This window comes from Hyperolius riggenbachi, chromosome 1 (assembly GCF_040937935.1).
Source record: "Hyperolius riggenbachi isolate aHypRig1 chromosome 1, aHypRig1.pri, whole genome shotgun sequence".
In the NCBI taxonomy this organism is placed as follows: Eukaryota; Metazoa; Chordata; class Amphibia; order Anura; family Hyperoliidae; genus Hyperolius; species Hyperolius riggenbachi.
Window position 1 is genome coordinate 528,605,303 of NC_090646.1, and position 24,775 is coordinate 528,630,077.

A 24,775-nucleotide genomic window follows, 5' to 3' on the forward strand; every position below is an offset into this window, starting at 1 on the left:
GGAATGGCTACGACTGAAGTGGACGACTTGTCACCCTTGATTTTCAAAACAAGAGCATAAGTGGGGCAATTAAAGCTGCGTAGAATGTAACCTTACCCTTGAGCCCAGTTAACAACACATCGGAAGTGTAATTAAATCATTGTACAGCCTTTCCCAAGCAGGAATCAGGACTCTAACCCTCAGGTGACAATGCAGGGCCGAGGTTTTAGAGGCGCGTTTGTAGTCTGTTGCTGGCCAAACGGGTGAACGCGTTCCGCTGACGCTATTACTCTGCAGGGGCCCTCCTGGATCTCTATTAGCTTGCGCAATGTTGCATGCATGAGAAGCGCTCTTGGTCTGTACCAGCCCTTAGACAAGAAGCAGCTTGGTTAGTGGTGGAGAAGAGGCAGTGCAGAGTGGTATAAAGCCAGAATGAATGAACCATCTTGTCAGTGTTCTGGCTAGTGAAAGCTTAATGATTTAGCCACTAGATAAAATATTTAGCATAATATGGAATGCATACACCTGATTCAATGGAGAAGAGTAAATAAATGCCAGTCACTTGTATGCCATAGACCAATGTTTCTCATCCTTGTCCTCATGACTCCCCAACGGTGCACGTTTTGCAGGCAGCCTCACATATGCACAGGTGGGTAACTAGTGTCTCAGCTACATGGAATCCACCTAGCTGAGACACTAATTACCCCACCTGTGCAGAGGTGAGGTTGCTTGCAAAACATGCACCATTGGGGAGTCACGAGGACGGGTTTGAGAAACACTGACATAGACCTTATGCCAAGTTACTTTCAACTACTTGGCACTAGGAATGATCAATGAGATGCAAATAATTTAGAGTTGATGTCAGATTATGCAACTTTTGGGTGCAAATGTATGCAGTTTAAAAATGAACCAATTGAATCCCACCAAGGTGAAATTCCATTTGTCCACTTTGAAGCTGCATAAATTTGCATGATTGTCAGAATCATTTGCACTTTAATATCGCTACTTTGCAACACATTAAAAAATCTGCCACTATTGTCACAAGTGGAACACAGACACTGTTTTCAGACTGTTTGAAAAGCCAAAGCGTGTTTGACAGGTGGCTGAAATGCATGATCAATTCCTGCCATCATAGTCAATATCTACATACACACAAATTAAACTTGGCCAAATAAGCTGATAAAGACTGCCTTGGGCGGGAATCTAGCGTGCGTAAAGCAGCTCTCAATTCCTCTGAGCATGTTTGTGAATAATCTGCCTGGGAGATCCAATCTGTCGAAGGTATTGTTGTCCCCACTCACTCTGCCCGCTCTGTGACGCTCCCCAACTTACTTGGGGCTTCTTCAAGCCCCATGTTGTCCTCCTGGTCCCTCACAGTCTTTCCACGTGCCTCCACTCAGCAGCTGTGCCCTTCTGAAAGCTGCACCTCCAGATCACGCTCCCGTGGATGGGAGTGTTCTGCGCTTGCACAGTTTGTAAAAATTGCTACTGCGCATGCAATGAAACCTCCCAGCTATGGGAGTGTGACCGAGGAGGTGTATGGCCAGGCCGCGCAGTAGCCCATGACTGTCCCAGTCAGTCAGCTTTCGGAGTGGCACAGCGGCTGAATAGAACAGAGCAGAATGACGGTGGAGGGACCAGGATAACTACAGACAGCTGGAAGAAGCCTCAGGTAAATTAAACTGTCCACTTTTATTTCATTTTAGGTTCTCTTTAGGCACAGTACAGACCTGCAATTTAAATCACTTAAAACAATCTTTAACAACTGGATACCAATACACACTCTGCAAAGGCGTGAAATGATCACAAATTATAACTTGAGCGACCGGTTGCATGGGTATATAATCCCTCAACCTATTATTCCTGGTGCAGAATTATAGTGCTGGTTTTAACATGTTTTGGCTCTCACAGATTACATTCCCTACACAAAATATTAGGTAAACATCTTCCTATTACTGTACTCACAATACATCTTCCCTTGATAAGAAGTGGTCCAGTGGGTATTGATCTACTTATAAAAGCCCCTCTTCAGTCTCAGCTTTTATTGCTCCACTAACTTGTACCCCTTCCCAAATTTACAAAACCTGTTTGTTCTCTTACTCCCCCCATAGAGAAGACTTTTCAGGTTATTTCACTGGGACTTTCAAGGAGTGGCCTCCCTGCACATGCACACTAGTTTTATTTCTTGGGCTTCAGCGGAAATAGCCAACTGGGTTCCTACCATTGCGCAGGCCCAGACGACTATTTCCGAGGAAAGCCAAACTGGGCAGAGCTAGCATGCATGCGTGAGATGCTGACAAGCAGCCTTTTTGAGTCCCACTACTGGAACGAGACTGTGGAGGAAGACGAGGGAAGCCTCTATAGGTTTAAAAGGATTCCCCCGCCCGAGTTGAGAACCTCGTAGCTGCACTTCTCTGTGCTTAGGGTACACTTTAAAGCGAACGTGCAGCAAAACTGGGAAAAAAATGTACAAAAAAACAAAAATAATAAATCAGGCACTCGCCGTCTATGGAGAGGAAAAGCTCTGGATCCCACAGAGCAGTGCTCCCCAACCCTGTCCTCAAGGTCCACCAATGGTGCATGTTTTGTTGAAATCCACAGAGGTGATTAATCAGCACTGCTAAAGCAGTAATTACCTCATCTGTGAATGCTTGTGGTTTCCTGCAAAACATGCACTGTTGGTGGGCCTTGAGGATAGGGTTGGGGAACTTTGCCATAGAGCCTACCCAGTCCTCTCTCCGTGCCCTCAGTCCACCGCTGTCCCCCGTTGAAATCCTCCACCTTTGGGAGTTTTTGGAAGGCTTTGAAATCACTCCTGGAGCCCTCGTGGGAGAGTGCTTGTGAGGGACAGCGGAATACAGAGGGCATGAAGAAAAGACAGGTAAAGGCTCTATGGGATGCAGAGAAAAGCATCTAATTTAAAAAAAAAAAAAAAAAAAAAAAAATTTAAGCTGGCTTCAGTTTTACTTTAACCAGTTCACCCCCAAGGGTTTTTATCCTAACGGACCAGAGCAATTTTCAGTTGTCAGCGCTCCTCCCTTTTATTCCCTAATAACTTTATTACTACTTATCACAAGAAAATGATCTATACCTCCTTTTTTTCGCCACCAATTAGGCTTTCTGTGGATAGTACATTTTGCTAAGAATTTTTTTATTCTAAATGCATTTTAATGAGAAAAACAGAAAAAAAAAGAAAAAAAATCATTATTTCTCAGTGTTCAGCCTTTATAGTTTTAAAATTAAACATTCTCCTGTGGATAAAACAAACACGTTTTATTTGCCCAGTGGTCCCGATAATTAAACCGTTTAGATTATGTCCCTACCACAATGTATGGCGACAGTATATTATTTTGAAATATAAGTGGTTATTTTTCTGTTTGTTCTGGCCATAATTACAAGCCCCTATGTAATAAATTAAAATTAATTTTCCCCCATAAAATATAGAATAAAAAAGCTGAGTCCCTAAGGCAACTATTTATTTTTTTTTTTAAGCTGATTTTTTTTTTTTACAAGTGTTTTTTTTGGGGGGGAGGGTTGGAAGTGTAATTTTATTAATGATGTGTATATACTTGAAAATGTATGTATTTTGTAGGTGTAATATACTTTTTGGCCACAAGATGGCGCTGGTGAACACTCATAGGACGTGTTCACTTTTTTTTTTTTTTTTTTTACACACTTTATTAAACTGTTACATTTCCTGTTTATGTGAATGGACGTAGCCGCTGTTCGCGGTCACGTCCATTCACTCCAGGCACTGCGATTGGGTAGAGGACTGTTCAGTCCTCTTCCCCAATCGCCCAGCACGGGATCCCGACGGTAATGGCGGCGGTAGCGGCGGACACACGGCGGTAGCAGCGGCGGGAATGCGCGACGTATTAAAACGTCATGTTGCTGTTAATAGCGGTAAGCATGACGTTTTAATACGTTAGGATGGCGGTAAATGGTTAAGATTTTCACGTAGAAGCATAATATAACATGTATCCTGTAGGTTTGATTGTTTGTATAGTATAATTAAAGATGGAGCATCTACCGGTTTCCACACTGCACTTCTCTGGGACTGCACACTAATTGCGTGCCACAGCTGAAGGTATTGGTAAAACATACTCTTTTGAAGTGAATTCACCACACAATTGATTTTAGGTTTCCTTGTGTAAACTGATGAATATTTGTAGGTCAAAGCCAGGCCCACCTCTCCCAAGGCCCATTACCACTTGATATGAAGGATTACACCAGACAGGGATGTATTTGGTAAAGCCTCTAAACCCCTGAAAGAGTTTAACCTTCACCCATACCTAAAAATTGCATATTAAGTGAGGAAACAATGATCTATTAACACAAACAACCATCCTATCCCCTTGGACTTTTTTTACATTTAACTCTGCAAAGCTTTGCTCTCTGGAGACTAAACTTAAAGCACAGCCAAATCAACACCTGAGTTGTATAATGCCAAGGACCTGAGAGTCTTACGCTGGCCACACAGATTTCATTTTCACAGTCTAAACTATCAATTAAAAATCATTGTAAGAAATCTAAAGAGACCATCTGGACATGGGAAAAATCAATATGATTCTCTACAAATGTTCCAACTTTCCCATTCAATCAATCAATTGCATTTGATAAAAAATTCCCCTTGGGTAACACACTGGCTTAATGAATAGCACTCCCAACTTATAGGGCTGGGGTCACAAGATCTATCTGCATGGAGTTTGTATGTCCTCCTTGGATTTCCTCTCCAGGCACTCCCGGTGGTAAAACAGTTTTACCTAACCCTGGTATGCAAATGGCATTCACCTTGAAACCAACCCATTCAAACTCAGCAGCTACTGTGTTTGCTTGGTTCAGTTTCACGTTATTTGCTTGCAAACACAGATAACTAGCGTGTCATTAATCATGTATGGCAATAGCAAGCAAATATGTTACTACTAAATACTGACTCAGGAGAAGGCATTTATGCGGACATCATGCCTTTTACTTGCTCCTGAAAAGTGATAAGCATGTTGCTTAATTTAATATTTTGTATTTATATAGCTCTGACATCTTCTGCAGCACTTTACAGAGTATATCATTTGAATAAGTGTGCAATTCTATAGAGCTGACATCTTGCGCAGCATTTTACAGACTACATAGTCGTGTCACTAACTGTCCCTCACAATCTAATCCCTTACATAGTCTAACTGGGATGAGGGAATAAACTGAAGTGACTAGAGGGAACCTAAACAAGAGATTCAAACCTGAAATTATAGAGGTGCGAGGCAAATGCTATCTACTGGCTGAGCACAGGCAACCACTCTGGAGGCACCAGTGACAGCTCCCCACCCCTGAAGGCCAATAGCCTGATTTACTGACCAACACTACCGCGTGCACAACCAACACAATGGTTTACATTAAATGAAAAAAAAAAAAAAAAGTTGCAATTGCAGCAAATTTCAGATTTTCTACCATGCTGGAAAAAAACTCTGCAGTAGAAGAAAAACTGTTCTCGCTACTGTAAAGAAAGCAGAACAATGCTTCCATTGGATGTGTGCTATGTATTAAACACTCCCAGCATCTAGGCCACCAAAAACCCAACATGACCGAATAGGTTACTCAGCAAGAAAAAAGTAAAACTATGAGATGACTTGCTGAATATATTTGGCACTGCAAGAAAAAGGTAAATACCAATATAATGGGAATACCATACGTGAAGAGAACTAGCAAAAAAAGCACATGGGAACCACTACAAACACAAAACCTGCAGTTTAGTTAAAGTGAACCAGAGCCAAGAATGATATGGAGGTCACCATATTTATTTTTACAATACCAGTTGCCTGGCAGCCCTACTGATCTATGGCTGCAATAGCGTCTGAATAACACCAGAAACAAGCAGATAATCTTGTCAGCTCTGATAATATTGTCAGAAATGCCTAATCTGCATATGCTTGTTCAGGGTCTATGGCTGAAATTATGAGAGGCAGAGGATCAGCAGACAGCCAGGCAACAGGTATTGCTTAAAAGGCAATACGTATGGCAACCTTCATATCAATCTCACCTCTGGTTCACTTTCAGATTAACATTATTTCTCTGTCCAAAATGGACAACAGCCATTCATCAAGGTGATCCCTGAAAACTCCAGACTGCCTGCCAAACTTACAACAACTGACCACAACACACACAACCCCCCCCCCCCCCCCCCAAAAAAAAAAACCCCACACACCTCACTGGAGGGTTGGGGAGATGGTGGCGGGTGAGTAATTTTTAAATGAACACGTTTCTTGACCAGAGAGAATCAAACAGGAGTCTAAATACAAACAATAGCCTACTACACTTCTGGTAACCAGCAGATCTCATCATCATTAGGACTACACTGGTCTCCGTTTATTTCTGATCTACAACGCTACACTTGGTCTGTCAGTTACACTGCAGAAGACAGATATTTAATACAAGAATAGCCATAACAGAGATAAACATGCACTATTTACACAACACATCTATGATAAAAGTTATAATGTTGGAATATTTGGCTCCAACATATAATTGGACAATAACCATATGGATAAGTCAACTAAGTATGCCAAGCTCAACTTCAACAAGCTGCCCTATATAGATGACAACATGTGAATGTTTAGCATTCCAAAATACAAGATGGAGATGCAGATGCCAAAAGTATTGGATCAAACTTGTCAATACAATACTGCCGTTACCTCTGCTTAGTTTGTACAATATAGCTGGGCCAACATCTCCATTTACAGCATTATGGTAGCTCCTGGATTACAGTAGGCACAATGTTTTTGAATTCTATACAGCTTTTGCCATTTCTGACCAAACGTTAACTCTGGGTACAGCAGCCCAGAAAAACGACACTAATTCGGGCTTCTCTGATGTCATTCTAAATTTACCACATACTCAAAACTGACCAAGGGCACTCAACTTTTCTCTACTAGGCCTCCCGCACCAGACTGCCATTGTTGTAGGCCACAAACATTTGTTTTCCAAGAGAAACTGACAGGATGTGGATTGTATCTAGTATAACTTGACAATCCATTCCATTTGATTTGGTCCCTACCACTGGAACCCAGGCTGTGGGCTAGGATCACAATCAATCTCTTCTACCCCTGCTTCTTCCATGATGTGGGCTCTTGACATTTCATAAAGCAAAGGCCTACAGATCATAATTCCATAGGAGCACAATTTCCAATAAAAGCATACTGAACCACTTATTTACATAAATTGTGATTGTGAGCTTTGTAAACACCAACACCTCCTCTCCAGTGTGATGTAAAAATAGTACAAAGCAAGAAACAAATGTAATATTTATTCTCAAATATTTACGATACCAAGTAACTAGAAAAAAAAATGAAAATGCTAATGAGGCTGAGGCAGAAGGGATATAAATTGTATATTTATAGTTTTCTGATTATCAACACTGCATCCAATCTGACACACAGAATAAGGATGTTTACATGAAGCAGACATCATGCCACTGTATGAAGGTACATACAAGACTGAAGCAGCCCTCCTTATTCTGAGCCTTGCTTCATAGGTGTGCAGTCACAGATCAGATAACTATATGCCAACATTTTGTCTTTTTACATGAGTAAGCATTTTTTTTCCTTTTAGCAGAACCCTGTAGTTACCTTCCTGTCTTTTCAGATATGTTCACTGACATGAGAGAGGTGTCTTTCAACAGGATCTTAAAGGCATTACAGTACAACAAAAATAAATAAAAATTAATAAAAATAAAAGGTTCCTAGTCTAGGATGATCATGTTATTGAAAAGAAGATTTGGTCAGATGAGAACTGCACACTACAAGTGTATGTAAGGAGCGTTCATGCTTTATCACACGCTGCCATGCTTCACAAAACCGCAAAATGCTAGCTGAAACGCTACAGAAAAATAACAAAAAGCGTTTAAAAATCTGCTAGCATTTTGCGGATCTGCTAGCGTTTTTTTGGTGTGCACCAGGCCAGAGAGAGTGTGAGAGTGTGTGTGAGAGTGTGTGTGAGAGCGTGTGTGAGAGCGTGTGTGAGAGCGTGTGTGAGAGCGTGTGTGAGAGCGTGTGTGAGAGCGTGTGTGAGAGCGTGTGTGAGAGCGTGTGTGAGAGCGTGTGTGAGAGCGTGTGTGAGAGCGTGTGAGAGAGAGCGTGTGAGAGAGAGCGTGAGAGAGAGCGTGAGAGAGAGCGTGAGAGAGTGCGTGAGAGAGTGCGTGAGAGAGAGCGTGAGAGAGAGCGTGAGAGAGAGCGTGAGAGAGAGCGTGAGAGAGAGCGTGAGAGAGAGCGTGAGAGAGAGCGTGAGAGAGAGCGTGAGAGAGAGCGTGAGAGAGAGTGTGTGTGAGAGCGTGTGTGTGAGAGTGTGGGTAACCAAGAGATGCAAATCTATTTTTATGGAGGGCGGGGTGATGGGGTTGAGGGTGCCAGGATGAGGTGAGGGGACGGTGCAGCAGAAGACTATGGGGGGGGGGGGGGGGGTACTGGGAGGAGGAGGAAGAAAGATGAGGAGGGGTGATGGCAATGTGGACGGAAAAAAGGGGGGAGGGGGAATAAAAATAAGTGTAAATATCGCTCACTTACCAAAGATGCTGATTTGATTGTAGCGAATCGCTCGCGGGTCCGGTAATGAAGTGCCTGACTTTGCACTGACTGGGTAGGCCGCAGCTCAGGCCTGGGATCCCTGTGGTCCGCCTCATCCCTTATGAATGCATGATCCTGCAGGAAGGGGTGAAAAGCAGGAGAAATAAGTGTGCTGCGGCCCAGGCTGCTGCTGCTTGTCTCTCAGCCCTCCGTCCGCGCCAGCAGAAAATAAACATCAATGGAGTTTATTTTCTGTCAATCCGATCATAATTATATGATCGCACGAACGATTCTTTGCTAAAAATTGTACCATTAGTGGTCACCTTTGAGGGAGGCTAATCGTTTTTTTTTTTGTTTTTTTTTAACATAAAGTCCAATGATTTGAAGTTTTAAATTCTGGGCAATTGACTTTTCTTTCTTCAACCATCTTAATAAAAAAAAGTAAATCACAGGTGTGCAGCCATTCTTAGCAAGCATGAGCTTTTCATTTATTTACTGCAGCTGCACAAATGAAAGATACTTTACGATTGGTCAACCTATTGCATTTCGCCTCAACTGAATAGAATAGAACACATTTTTGTTAGATCATTTTTTTTTTTAAAACTGCATTGTGCAAAATGGACGAAATGTCACTGACGGTTCTCAGTAAAGCCTATTCAAAATTGAGAACTACCCTATCTTGAAACATTGTGGGTCCGTTTTTATGAAAATCGGTACAAAGAAAAAACAAAAAAACAAACGAACAAAAAAAAAAGAGCAACATGGAATGGATCCCAAATCAAGTATTCTCGCTGCAGACACCAAACATCTGCTGCAATTGCTCCAATTTTCCCTACAATGGTTTTGACAAATCAATATAGTGCACCGTTAATACCTCAACAACAATTCTTGGAGTATTGCAACTATTCCAACAGTGCAGATAAAATGGTTGAAAATGATGGCTGAGCCTGGGTCTTATGGTTCTCTTTGGCTCAATTACAAAGTTATGAACCCCCACATCTATTGCGAGTTCTAAAAGTCATTAACGTTAGTAATTCAACCAAGTCTGGTATCAGGGTGGTTGTACCCCTTCTGACTTCCTGTTAACATTCATTACAAAAAAAAAATCAATTTCTGTAGTCATGAACTGATCCAGGTAGGGAAGCATGTTGAGCCAATGCCAGTCTTAAGCTGCTGGTTCACCATTAATTGTCAGCAGCTAGCATTGGTTGGTTTTATACTTGGGTCATGCCAGGAGATTTTTAGTTTTTCCTCTCATAGTTCCTTATTCAGCCATAACAATTAGGTTGAACATGCTAGTAGAGCCAAGTTTCTCCTCACATAATGGAGAAGAACTAATATCAATGTGCTGCGATGATATGTGAGCACATGATCCTTCAGAAAATTAGCAGATACTGGTGTAGCAACTGACTTACAATGGCTACAGACTACAGTACATTCTGATTTTGTGACATGTAGGCCTGGCTCCCACTGTGGCCGATTTCTGCAACAAGTTTTCAGTCAGCTTAACTACAGGACCAGGCTTATAAATAGAGGGGTTTTTTTTTATTCTGCATGAGAACTCAAGCCCAAAACCAGAAAGTTTGGCACTGTATACTGAGCTAGAGATCTTTCTCTGGTTTGTGCATAAAACTGGGGGAAGGAGGAGCCTCCTCCTTTAAAACTAAATCCTGTCTCTTGACAATGTGCTACTTCTACAGATCCCAGATGACATATTCATAAATACTGTGCAGATCCATGCAACACTGAATTCTACTTCTATGTGCCTCCACTGACTACTGGACATCACACTGTGGCAGTGTTGAGGGTCCTGCGCTATTCAATGCATATATCATTAGAGAACCACAAATAATAACCCAGCAAATGCAAACGGTGTCTGGATTATGAATGGCATGAATCACTGTATTGCCAAGATTATTCAGGAACAGGTATAGCAGAAGCAAGCCAGCAAATGTTTATGCCGCATGCAGACATCCTTGCAATCAGTTTGTACACCAGTAAATAATGACCACTGAAGAGATTTATTCCTGCCAATTTACTTCTTCCCTTAAAAAATTAAAGTCAAAAGTAGACTTCAGGCCACATGCTGAACATATTAGTGGATCGGGGGGGAAATTAAGGTCTACAAAGCTCAGCCTGCAGATGTATCAGCCATCCATTTTGAAAATTTAAAGCTGTGAATATTCTTTTGAGTTATTTCATTAAAAAAATGAATTTTGTACTATCATATCATTAGTACATTTAAGTTAACCTGGTAATGTTTACTTGAGTATATGTCTATTAGACAGTTTGACATTTGTCATCAAGTGACCTTTTATGTGAAGGGGAAAAATGTAAAAGATGTTAGGCATCCTGATGAAATATGGAACCTACAGATAACACACCATTTGGTTTTATTTCATTGTATTGTGCTTTGCTTCCAAAATGTAAGGAAAATCTTGTGCACGGTTTATAGACTATCCTGTTTTGGTGAACATCTGAAAAATATGCACATTTTAAATACATATACTTCACCCGGTTTGTGCGATTTTCACATACAAGTGGGACAAACTACCTTCTATATTCTGCAAATGTAGCCATACCACATCAACAGTTGAAACAATCTAATATTAATCTTTAGAACCAATTAGCCTAGTATTGCCAGACTTGGGGAAGAGAATATTATAGGTTCAATTCACAAAAAAAGAAGTTTGAAATGGCAGTTATTTTATCTGCAGTTAGGAGTGCGGATAAATACACAGCTGTTTGTGAAGTTCCAGAAATTCAAAAAATGTAATATAAAGTAGTTTGAGGTTCTAGCTGAATATAAAGCAATTTTATGTAGGTAAAAAGCTGTCATAATTTGAAATCCAAAAATGACCTAGCATTTTTTGTGAACTGAACCCTACACATCTACTAATCCATCCAGAGACGACAGCTTCAAAGGTAGAATTACCTATACTACGTGCTAACAAAAGACTACCCAGAAACTGTTAAAAACTTCAAGGACCACTATCGCGAAAAAAGTAGGCAGTTAAAATCTGACAGAACCGACAAGTTTTGGGCCAGTCCATTTCCTCATGGAGGATTCTGCTGGTTTTCTTTGTTTTCAACAGCATTTCCTGAACAGCAGTTGCAAAGTCTTATGCTGGGTACACACTATGAGATTTTCTGGCCGATTTACTGTCAGATAGATTATTTCCAACATGTTCGATTTGCTTTCCGATTGATTTTCGAGCATTTTACGATCAACTTCCTATTAAAAAGAACAAAAATCCATCGGAAAGCAAATCGAACATGTTGGAAATAATCAATCTGGCAGTAAATCGTCCCGCAAATCTGTGTGTACCCAGCATAACTGACAAAATAGTGTGCAAGTGATTACCGAGGCTGGCATCTTACTTTTTAAGCAGTTAAACTGCTGTTCAGGAAATGCGGTTCAAAACAAAGAAAACCCTGAGAATCCCTCATGAGGAGATGGACTGGCCCAAAACCTGTCTGCCTACTTTTTCGCAATAGTGGTCCTTGAAGCAAGCCAGACACACACACACACACACACACACACACACACACACTTTAGTCCTTTTCCTGCTTCTACCAAGGGATACCAAAGCAAAATACAGCTACTAGGATGCAAAACATGTGAATCTAGCACATCTCACAGTGATGGTTGTACTAAAAAGAGGATCATACATTTTTATCACTTTCACAGACTGTAACAACCCTCCATGCTGTCCAGTTAGGTTTTATACTATTTTACAATCAAAATAAAATGGCATGACTGTCAACAGCACCCAATTATCTATTGGCTTTCATTTTGGAACCTGTACTACAAAAGGTCTACTGGAATACTATTAGCTGTTGCACATATCTCTCATTTGTTAATAGTGTGATGACATCTCAAACAATGTTAAATCTCTTTTAGTATTATAAAGGCTGCCTGCGCAGCTGAAATGACATTCATGTTTACAGCTGTCACTAGGAAAGTTGTGGGTGTTTTCATGATTATCTATCTTATAGGAACATAAATGTTATTATAATATGTATTTTGACAACCTGGCATCTAGTTACAGATTTTAAAAGAAGCTCATTATTTCTTTTTTTTTTTTATAATTGCTGTTTGTTTAAATTGATTTGTCTACAACTTATTAGTAGACTATAAAATATTGTTAACATCTTACAATATTGCTTCCTTTCCTGAATCTTTCACCACTTAGGACTAGTCCATGAATGGAGCAATTTGCATCATTATGTTGTGTCTTTTAAAGTATATATGGGCAAGCTAATGGCAAAAGGTCAGTTTTAAACAAACAGAGGGTAATTCTTTGAATGATGAATGCATGGCTATTGTACTACTAAGCACACAATTGCCTACAATTCAGACAATTGCTATGAACTTCTTTCCCCACGACAATTGTTCCAAAAGGAGGGGGGGGGGGGGGGGGACAACACAGAGCAGGCTACATGGAAATCTAGTGTCATCAACACAATTTCACATAAAGGCAACTAACCTTGATTTGCCATGGAACTTCGCTGCCAAAACAAAGGTCTACTTTCAGATTAACCCACCCCAAAAAAAAAAAAAAAAAGTTTCCCTCCCCTGTTCAACATGTCATGCTAACATCACCAATTGTTGCATGTGACAGTTGACTGCATAAATATGACTGCAATATTTTAATTGCATAGCAGTACAAACTCCACTCTAATAAGCTATTTAGTCAGACTGCACCAGGTGAAAAAAAATTATATATACCGGTATTTAAAAATTTTCAACAATTTAAAAAAATATAGTAGATTCAATGTTCTCTTCATTAATTAATGATATCCTATTTTAATGGTATGTCTTACCACCTACACATTTCCATGTTTTTTGTTTTTGTTTTTTAAATCAACCATAATCTCCAATATTATTTCTAATGTCAAAGGAGGATTTCTTTACGACTAAACTGCTTTTGGAAGGAAAACATACTTATTTCAATTCATACATCTTGCGTACCAAAATGTAATATAGCTTAGCACCGTTTTAAGTTAAGAATGAAACTAAGCCTGACATGATATTTTACAAACTGGTACGCTATAAAAATTTAAATATACCAATCTAAACCTAAGTTGCAAAGCTGCTTTTTGTGACCATTTAAAAATAACTCCTGTATATAATGTAATCTGAAAGTGAAAACTGTGGTCACATGACTACTTGTTCAGGTCTGGTAAGGGCTCTTCTGAGGACCATGTACATAGGCACGCCTAAACTTTTTTTTTATTTACATTGAATAGTTGTGGTAGTAGAGTTCGCATTGGGGTACAGATTTATTCCAGTTTTGAGAGCTGCGCAACACACAAGCGAGACACACACGAGACACACACACACACAGACACACACAGACACACACACACACACAGACACACACACACACACACACACACACACACACACACACAAAAGCCTCCTCCTCTAGCTGGATCTTTACATGAAATGCAAAGTAATGAGAAAAAAATGCTACTACAAGTGTGGAAAGGGAATGAAAACAATTTCCATTCTGTGTTACCATTTGTGATAACTTCATCCACTTCCTGTCAGGACAGGAAATGGGGAAATCTCTCAAGAATGGTACAGGCAACAAAATAAATGATGTTTGTAGATCGTGAAGTAGTTGGAATCTCCACCTAGTTGTTGATGTCCCTCATTTCATGTATCCAGGACTAGAAGTGTTCACATTAAAGCCACAAAGTGCCATGGATGTCGGAAAGCAAAGGAACATTTCTCTAGCAGAGACACAGACTGCAATATGAATGCCCAAAAATCATGTCTAACTTCTTTCCACATTACTCAAAACTAATAAAGAAACATTTTCCTGGAACTGGGTGTCACCCATGCATAAACATATGGGATGAATCATCATTTTCCAGGTTTTCTCATATTGAACCACAAGATCTTACTTAGTTGAAGGACATCTTAAGTGAGAGTAATAAGGAGGCTGCCATATTTATGTCCTTTTAAACAATGCAGATTGCCTGGCTGTCCTCCTGATCATTTGCCTCTAATACTTATAGCCAAAGTCCAGAAGAAGCATGCACATCAGATGCTTGACTTAAGTTTAACTGGATTAGCCATATGCTTGTTGCAGGTGTGTGATTCAGACACTACTGCCGCCAAAGAGATCAGCAGGACAGCCAGGCAACTGGTATTTTTTATAAGGAAATAAATACGGCATCCACCATACCCCTCTGGCTTCAGGCATCCTTTAACATGATAACATGGCACACAGTCCACGTTTTATGGCTTAATACACGGTCCTTGTATGTCACGAAACTTACAAACTAATGTGCACCAAGACTACTGCCCAAGAGCCACACCGCACAGCTAAAAGCATCTTTTTGGCAATTTACTGCAAAACTAAATATAATATTCTTCACTGATAAAGTAGTACACTTACAGTATCTGCTCTGTAATGTTTCTCCCTACCAATTCCCCACTGAAATAACTTGCTTACCTTTTTAGGAACTAAAGATGTGCTGGAATCATAGCTATAGTTGTAGCTTGGCATCATAATCAGGTCTTGGCTCATGTCATCCATGACTTCTTGCATGCTGTTCACACTGCTGCTCTGGCTACCCGTACTGACTGACATGCTTGGTATGGAATGGTTGCTGCCAAGGCTGTCCATCTTTGTGGTCATGCTGGTGCTATGCTCGCTGTCCTGTATATGTTGCAGAGTAGCATTTGTACATTATAATTTACATGCAATGGTTAATCAAATATTTCAGTTGCATTCTTCAAAGATTAGCCTTTATCTACAATAATAACTTGAAATTTCTACATATTTTAACCTGTATTAAATGTTCTAGTTTTATCTTGGCCCATGGAGCACTTGAAAAAAAGGTCACAGATGGAAAGAACCACTTAAAGGACAATTGAAGTGATAGGGATTTGTGGGCTGCCATATTTATTTCCTTTTCAGCAATACCAGTTGCCAGGCATCCTGCTGATCATCTGCCTCTTATCCTTTTAGCCATAGACCCTGAACAAGCATGCAGCAGATCAGGTGTTTGACATTATTGTCAGATCTGGCTAGATTAGATACATGCTTGTTTCTGGTGTTATTCAGACACTACTGCAGCCAAATAGACCAGTAGAAAACCAGGCAACTAGTATTGCTAAGTAAAAAAAAAATGTGGCAGTCTCTATATGCCTCTCACCTGACCTTTAAAGCTAACCTGTAGCACTTCAAGGCAGATACTTACCTATAGAGAGGCTCTGGATCACACATTGGCTAACAGCGATCACAGAATCAAGAGCCAATGAAATCTGCTCCTGACCGGCTCACAGAGCTCTGCTGTCATAACAACGGCAGAGCAAGTGGGCATCAGCGACAAGAGAGTGGTGTGAACAGTGAGGGCGATTGGTGACACCAGTGAGCCCTGTTTTTTCTACCAGCAGTCTCTGGTCCTTAAGAGGCCAGAGATTGCTGGTACACAAGTGGTTAACATTGGTTTTCAGTTTCCCTGTGCAAAAAACACTCACACAACAGAGGAGTGTGCTCCAAGCCATAGAAGATCCTTAGTTTATTTACATTTACAGCCTCACTTCAAATACCTTTTGTTTTTTGTTTTATTTGGAAAATCAACATAAGCTATAGTGATGATTTTTCCCATCATACAAATCTCCATTGAGCCTATGTCCGTGGACTGTCTTGTGCATGCCTGTGATCCACGCTAAACAGTCTAAGGCTCAACACACACCATACAATCTTGGTTGTTCAATCTTACCACTTTCATGTAGTATAAGAGCTTATCCAACCAATCATTCAAGTTATTTTTAATCTGTTGGCCCTTATACTACATAGATTTGGTAAATCTGTACAACCAAGATTGTATGGTGTGTGTTGAGCTTAACACTTATCTGCACAGTGGCCCTTATTCAATTAAATGTTCACCTGAGTTTTCTCCTTGGAGATCATTTTTCATCTTCTCTAAAAATAACTTTTTTAGCACATGACAATTGTAAAAGAAATAGTTAGGAAAGTAATGAACTTATTTTGATTATGTTCTTGTATGTTGGGGGGTTTCAAAGGTATTTTATTGATAAGCAGGGCCGGATTTTCACTTTTTACCGCCCAAGACCACTATCAACAGCTGCCCCCGGTCCGACAGCATCCGAAACCCATAACACAGCATGGATTAGATTGTAAACGCCACTGAGGACAGTTAGTGAAGTGATGGCAGGGATTAGATTGTAAGCTCTTTGGCGAATGGCATATTCAGTGAGTGACATGCAGCTCAGAGATCACAGTAAGTGCCCGTTCACTGCCCTTAATTCCCTAAATGCCAGATCCGGCTGTTGGTAGTCGCCAACTGCTGTGTGCAAACTCTGTGTAGCAGGTGCTACTGCTGCCCACTGCCAGCCCCTTACTTGCCAGGTGCCCTAGGCCATGGCCTATGTGGCCTTGCCTGAAATCCGCCCATGTTAAAAAGGTGTCAAAATGTCTCAGGAGAAAAGATGATTGAATAAGGGACAGTATCTCTTAGAAGTATTTATCTTGCAGTCCATGAAGAAACATATGCTCAATGTATCAAGTGATCATTTTGTTCTACACCAATGGGTTAATCACTATCCACCTACGCAGGAAACAAAAGCAAGGCATGATCACACGATCATGACCAGCCAATGAGAAAAGAAGAAGTCAATCTCTTGATTAAAGAAAACCTGAGATGGCAGGTACTGCAGTATTTATACTTACCGGGGGCTTCCTCCAGCCCCATGTGGTCTGTGGACTCCTTCGCCACCCCCACCTGCTACATTTTCCAGTGGTCACCTCCTCTAATTTGGCCAGTTGTGGTCTACTGCGCATGTGCAGCAGAAAGCTCTTGGCTGCAGGAATGCAACGGGGGTTCTGCCCTTGCGCAATAGCGTGGCCAGGCCACGCGTGCGTGAAAGAGTATGACTGGCCAAAACAACGGAGATGACCACAGAAAACAGAGCGGCCAAGCAGGACGGCAAAAGAGCCCATGGATCACATGGGGCTGGAGCACGCCCCAGGTACATGCCATTTCAGGTACACTTTAAATTGATCACGTGTTTTTCTATAACCTCTGGCAGTAGTTTATTTATTTTTTAAATATATTACGCTGTTTATTGAATTATGAACTGAGAAAAGCAAATCTACATTTCTGTTGAAATAAGCATATTTAAAACCAGTGAACAGGAAAATTGAATTCATGTATGTTCAACAGGGGTAGAGTCCCCTCACTAGGAGTTTACTTTTGCTGGATGTTTTCAAACCACACACACACTATGAATATATATTAAGGTCCACCCCATTCTAGAACTCTTAGGCTGTTATCCCACTAGTTCTGGACCATGTGTGGCCAGCGGGAGCTGATGGTCTGCCGTGGTCCTGCTGTAGCCCGGGGCAGATGCGCTACTCCATATGCTATATGGGGGAAATGCATCCGCTTGCCTGGGATTATCGCGGACTGCACAGAAATTCAGGCTGCTTACTGCATCGGATCCTGCGGATGGGTTGGAGCGTTTCAAGTGTGAACGGCTCTGTGGAGCAGGGAACGAACAAAAAAATGTTTGTTCCCCAACTCAAGTGGGAACAGAGCCTCTCTGTACACAGTATTGTAGGAGTCCCTCAAGCTCTGTGTAAAGCTAAACTCAAATCCTGAATGAAAAGAATTTGTAAAGTGTTGATAAGAATATGAGGCTGTTTTATAGAGTAGGAAGAATTAAAAGTATAGCAAAGTGTCAAGGTTATATTGCTGTTTATTTTCTATTCCAAGACCTCCAGATTTTGCTTTAAAGCCATGGAGGTCTCAGGAAAATAGAGGAAACTCTTACTAATGGAAAAACAAGTTATAACCCTGCCCCACTAACCAATACATATGCGGCTAGAATAGGGCTTTAAAGATGTAATATGTAGCAATGAATGCAGGTTCCATACAGACTTCTTGTATTCCTCAACCCTGTCTGATCATTTCAAAGAATCTGTAAAAGAAAAAAATATGGCTGCTGCCGTTGCCAATTACCCTTTCTCATTTCCTGGTGGGCCACTTATCTACAACAAACAAGCATACTGAACAAGAGTTGTGCCTCCAATGACTGCATGCTTGTTGCAGCTCAGAAACTCACTATAGTCAAAATCAGGACTGTTCCAAAGTTTCCTCAAAAACATCTCCCATATTTGTGCCCCAATAATCACACTGAAAATGTGAAGGAAATTTTGATGCACTAAAATTTAAAGGAAACCGTAAGTGAAAAAAAAAATATGTCCATTTACTTATCTGGGGCTTCTTCCAGCCACCTAAAGTCTTCCTGGTCCCTTACCGCCATCATAACGCACTCCAATGCTCGATGCACGGAACCGTGCAGCGTGCCTCCTCCAACGCACAGCCATGGCTGGGAGCGCTCTGCACTTGCGCAGTAAGCAAACATTGTACAGTGCATGTGCAGGACACTCCGGGCCACCGGAGCGCCATAGAGGACATGTGCACTCATGCCCAGCTGACACATCAGTCGGCCGGATTATGGAGGGGGACAGCGGAGGAAGGGCTGAGCACGGATTTATGGCAAGGGAGCAGTAGAACCTCGGGGGGCTGGAAGAAGCCCCAGGTAGGTAATTGGGCATTTTTTCACTTCCGGTATACTTTAAGCACACTGACACTGATGCTGTCTGAACTTGAAAAGAAAAGATCCTTAAATTATATATTAATGTAAATACAGAGGAATGAGGGGATTACTGTGGACTTGACCTATGCAAAATAGGCCCATAGTAGATTTTATAGCGACATACGATTTTACCTTAAGTGAAAGGAGGAGGAGAACGGTTGGTCTGAAAGCCCACTTCTTGTACTGTCTGTGCTAAACTATCTAATTAAATGGTCAACAGTCTATACTACATCTGGGCAGAGTGCCAGACCCATAAGTAATCCCTCACATAGTTTTTATTGATTCATCATGAGATGTGTTTGCAAGTACATTGAACATGGTGGCTAAACAATGAAACCGGTTCCATTTACATCTATAACTGTGAAGTTTTATTACATCTGCGTATCTTTGTTCAGAAGTTTCATTTCCAAATAATACTGTAATTATATTTTTTTTTGTTTTTTTGGGGGGGGGGGGGGGGAGAAAGGGGGGAGGGGACTCTAATGTGAAAAGTGTTTGCCAACTTTTCATGCTAAACGTCTTCCCTGAGGAAGGGCTGTGGAACGGCTTAAATCATGCTAGACTAGAGTATTAAAGCGGTATTGTCACCATAAAAATCAAATTTCAACAGCAACTGGTCTGAGTGTAAAGTGATAAAGATGCTAATCCTGCATTAAAAACTTTTTCTGCTGTTATGGTTTGGCGTTATCACATACTTTAGGAGCACTGGCCCTACTGCCAAAAAGTTGAATGCTGGGAGTTCTTTTTATCTATAATATATTCCTCCTTTTCCATTTATTTCCCTGCCTAGCTGATCACTTGTGTTTACAAGCAGAGCTGAGGTGACTCAGTGATTAGATGTGTAAATAAAAAAAATACTCTGGGAGGAGGGCAGCTAATGAATACACAATAAGCAAGAGAAAGGGGGGGGGGGGGGGGGGGACAAGAGTCCGGAAGGATATGATGTCAGCATTAGCTTGGCAAAATGGCCACTACCTGCAATAGGATTTTCTGCTTTTCCTTTATAAAATTCACAGGAATCATTACGTGGATAGCACAATACATCTGTTATGTAAGTAGAAGTAGTATTTATCTACTTATATATGTGTTTTTTATTACTAGGTTAGCATGGGTGTCGCTTGTTCTTTAAGAGCCTGACTTTTGTTATGCATTTTGATTCATCTGCGATGCTAATGGTCTGTATGTGGGAAGTATTGAAGGCAATGTCTGTTACTGATGATGTAATAGGGGGTTGTGGGTGTATTTTCACAGCATTTGTAATTTTCTGTTGTGTTTGTGTTAATGAGCTGTATTCTGTTATTCCGACAAGCATATGCGCTACCTTATGCCACTTCCTTTTGTCCTGAGACCAAATTGCACTCCTACTAGGTACCCTAAAACACACTGCCTCTATACGTTTGTTGTATACTACCTCGCCTCTTGTCCACCCCCCCCCCCTCCCTATTCCCTCTAGATTGTAAGCTCGCAAGGGCAGGGCTCTGTCCCCTTTTTGTGTCTTGGAAATCATTATACATTTTATTCATCATGTTACTTTTATCACTGTCATTACCACTTCCGTATCTTGTATTCTGTTTGTTGTATCGTTTTTGTATTTTGCCACGAATTATGTAGCTTGTATATTGGTGTACACTATTGTCTGTGTTATTATGTACCCCATGTTTGTTTCTTACTTTGTACAGCACCACAGAATATGTTGGCACTTTATAAATTAATAATAATAATAATAATGCTATTGGGAGAGATTCCTCCATTTTACTGTTTCTAGAAAGTTTACTCCATCCAGTCTCCTGGATGATGAAGTACACAGAGGGAGGACCTGAATACAGATCAGGTACAAATGGCACCACCATAAAGTTTCATGTAATTTGCCGCCATTAGCGGCTATGGCTGGTAAAAAACACCTCCCGATAACATAGCAGGCGCTGAGGTTGCCTGTTATGCAAAATGCTGATGCAAACTATTTGTAGCCACACTTTGCATGGCTGGTGGCCCCAGTGCATGCTATTTTATCGGGCGTCGCAAGCCACCTTTTTTTACCGGTCATTGCCCTGATCGCGGCAATACATTAATCTCTATGGCGGTGCCCACTATTGGCTTCACCCCATACCCTTTTTAAGTGTACTCCCTGAGTGAACTGCACATGAGCAAGACTCACTGAAGTGTTGAGTTACTAAGCAGTCCATGTGTGGCAATTCATCTGCAATCCACTCCAATGGAAACAGGAAGTAAGACTGAGACACTGCTTGGACTTTGAATAAAAGGAGTTGAGAGATAATACCTTTTTGGGAAACTTTGAACTTCTGTTTCCAGTGTGGCTGGGATTTAAAGTGACCCTGAGATGGGGTTACAGCATAAAAACATACATACCTGGGGCTTCCTCCAGCCCCCCCCGACCTGATCGCTCCCACACGTCCTCTTCCAACTCCTGTTCTTCCGCTATTGACCCCGGAAAATCCTCTAGTCTGAGACCAACTGCGCATGCTTGGCCTGGCCGTGTGCGCACTCCCACCACATTCACGTCACCTGGAGAGTTCTGCGCCTGTGCAGTAGTACTGTGCAGGCGCAGAATACTCAGCAACGGGAGTGAGACTGGGAGTGCGCCTAGCCAGACTGCACATGCGCCGACTGGAGGATTTTTTGGGGGCCATTTGTGGGCGAAGGAGAAAACGATTGAAGACAATGAGGGAGAGATCAGGCTGGAGGAAGCCCCAGGTATGTATACATTTTTTTTTTAAGGACCCCCATCTCCGGTACACTTTAAGGTGATCCATCTAATAAATTATTGCTATGGAGTTGGGACAATGGTACGGCACACAGAGCAGTTTCCAGCAGGTGGTGTGAAGATGGGAAGAATGTGCTTGACCGAATTCATCAGGATCATTTGGCAAAGCATCAGTGCAACTTTAAACACACTAGATTCTTGGCAGGGGCAGCCAGTTGGCGCAGTCTCTGCAGAGTTTAGACAAGCCATTCCCAACCCATGTGACGCGGTATGTGTCGACGCTCACCGCCCGCTCTGTCTCTCCCTGCCTCAGCTCAGTCTGTAATTAGAGCAGGTCTACAAGAAAATGGCCGCCAATGACAACAAGAGCAGACATTGGCAGCCAGTTTCTTGTAGCCTTGCTTAAGTACAGAGGGTGCGATGGCAGGAAGAAGCCTATGACGCAGGTGAGGGGGCCAGCCAGGAGCTAGCATAGAGGAAGCGGCCGCCAGCTTAGCATGAGTGGCGGCTGCGGGGAGGAAGCAGGCGGGCCACCTACCTGGGTAAGCTATACTGGAGGCAATTATACTAGCTACCTATAAATTGGAGAGGGGTACCTAACTGTCACCCTGAAAGGTTCTAGCCTTCATTTTTAAGTGTATTCAGGATAAAGCACTCTGTACATCAATTCCGTGGTTATTATTAGTATGTTTCGATTATACATATATGATGTGTCACGGAGATCTGAGAGTTTGGCGTGATGTGTCATGACTTCAAAAAGGTTGGAAATCACTGGTTTAGACTAACCTGTGCATGCACCTAAATACCCATTTATTGCTGCTAACGTGGAAGTCTATGTTAAAAGGGTGCATTAGCCTGGAATTTTTGGTTACAAAGATGTCTGGAACATGGTTGCTTACTAAAGAAGGTTATGTTATATGCATATGTAGCTGCACCTCAAAACCTCCGGAGTCTAGGAAATTGATAGTTTTATACTTTTTAACTTATAAATCAATGGGTCAATATTTGCTTCCTGTTATTTTTTGTAAGGCCGCATTTTTTTCTTTAAATAAACTTGCTCTCAGATTGACAGAATAAGGGAGTCAGGACTTTTCACAGGTCTTGCACTGCAGGTTATCACCTGTAATGAAGTTAGGTTATTACGGTAAGAGCTCGCTGTATTAAACTTAATAGATTCTCATTTTAAAAAACAGAAAATGTAAGCTTATTTGGGCACCACACATACTGAGGTGTATATGCTTTGCAAAAGGCATAATGCTGAGTTTTCCAATTTTTTTTTTTTTTTTTTTACAGTTCGAGTGGTTTCCAAGGTGTTTATTTCATGTCACCATTAGAGGGATCTCCTTTAACTTCTGCCTGTTGACACTACAGAAATTATAGGGAACCTAAAGCGAGGCTTCCATATTTTATTTATTTCCTTTTAAACAATACCAGTTGCCTGGCTATCCTGCTGATCTCTTTGGCTGCAGTAGTGTCTGAATCACACATTTGAAACAAGCATGCAGCTAATCCAGTCAGACTTCAGTCAGAGCACCTGATCTGCATGCTTGTACAGGGTCTATGGCTAAACGTATTAGAGGCAGAAGATCAGCAGGACAACCAGGCAATATGCATTGTTTAAAAGTAAAACAATTTGGCAGCCTCTATACCCTCTCGCTTTAAGTTCCCGTTAAGAGCAAGGTTTGGGGTGGAGCTACAGAAATTAAAAAGCATTAAAAAATACTTACAAAATAAGGTTCTTAAACTTTCTCCACTCAATTCAAAATATCGGAGCTTTGGCTGGAGTTAAGCTGGGTACCTGTGTTTGCAAGTTTGCCTCTGGTTAGTATGCATGTATGTATGTATGTATAAGTGGTGTAGTATTGCTGTACTACTTTTTACCATTTTACTTGGTGTATGAAACATCCATCTGCTCTCTACCCTGCTCTCCCAGCTGTAACATCAGCTCAGTCACCTCACCTGCCTATGCTTGTTCCTCCCTCAGATGTATTGGTGGAACCATTCTAAGCACAAGGATTGAAGTAATGTTTATATATAGCGCAACAAAACTTTGCAACACTTATTTTGCACAGGCTCGCAAATGTTATATTGATTTTTGTGTGTTCTTTTAAAACGTCTCTAAGCCCTGGGACCCACTAGCAGCCTTTTCTAAGCGCCAGTGTTGTGAAAAGCTCTTGCTAATGTAATGCTATGGGTGATTTTATAAATATCACATCCCTCAAGAGGGATCACACCCATAGCAGTACATTAGCAAGAGCTTTTCATATCACAAGTGCTTAGAAAATCCCTGCTAGTGGGTTCCAGGCCCAATGTCCTTGAAAGTGTAGTCTATCCTGTCCTTGTGTCCTTATTTAACTGACCACAAAATATTGCTTTTCAAAACAGGCGCTCATAATGAATGTTGTCTTACCTCATCGTCTTCCTGAGATTCATTTAGTGGACCATTGCGAGATTCTTGGAAGAGTATTTTTTTCATTTTCCTGTACTGTAGATTGTCTAACTCCCTGACGGCATCCTTCGTTCTTTGTATCAGATCTATAAGGACCCGTGCTGGCCTCTCTCTGCGCACAAAGTCATGCTGGTAGATCAACAGGAAACAAAATGACAGCAATTACATTCACACAACTAACTGGAATAATGAGCTAAAGTAAAATTCTACCAGTGTTACCGGTAATAAATAATTGCAATGATCTATTCCAAATATATCAAACTTATTCTGAAAAATATTAAAAATTACCTTCCCCTCTTAGTTTGCTGCCTACTGGACACTCCGATAGTGTCCAGAGCATGAAATCAGATTTTTCTGTGTTCTCTGAAACTCTCCATTAACTTCCTTGTAACTATTCATTAACTCCCAATAACTTCCCATTAATTTCTCTT

General features: G+C 41.2%; 1 protein-coding gene across 6 annotated transcripts in view; it reads right to left on the bottom strand.

Moving 5' to 3' along the window:
• LOC137525225 (serine/threonine-protein kinase TAO3) overlaps positions 1-24,775 on the bottom strand; it is a 278,858-nt gene that overhangs the window by 80,864 nt on the left and 173,219 nt on the right. For all 6 annotated transcript variants that reach the window (XM_068246237.1, XM_068246260.1, XM_068246217.1 and 3 more), the window contains 3 exons: positions 24,306-24,473; positions 14,996-15,202; positions 8,526-8,660 (listed from right to left, as the gene is read on the bottom strand). In XM_068246237.1, the coding sequence (XP_068102338.1) occupies positions 8,526-8,660; positions 14,996-15,202; positions 24,306-24,473 (510 nt within the window). The remainder of the gene's footprint in view (positions 1-8,525; positions 8,661-14,995; positions 15,203-24,305; positions 24,474-24,775) is intronic.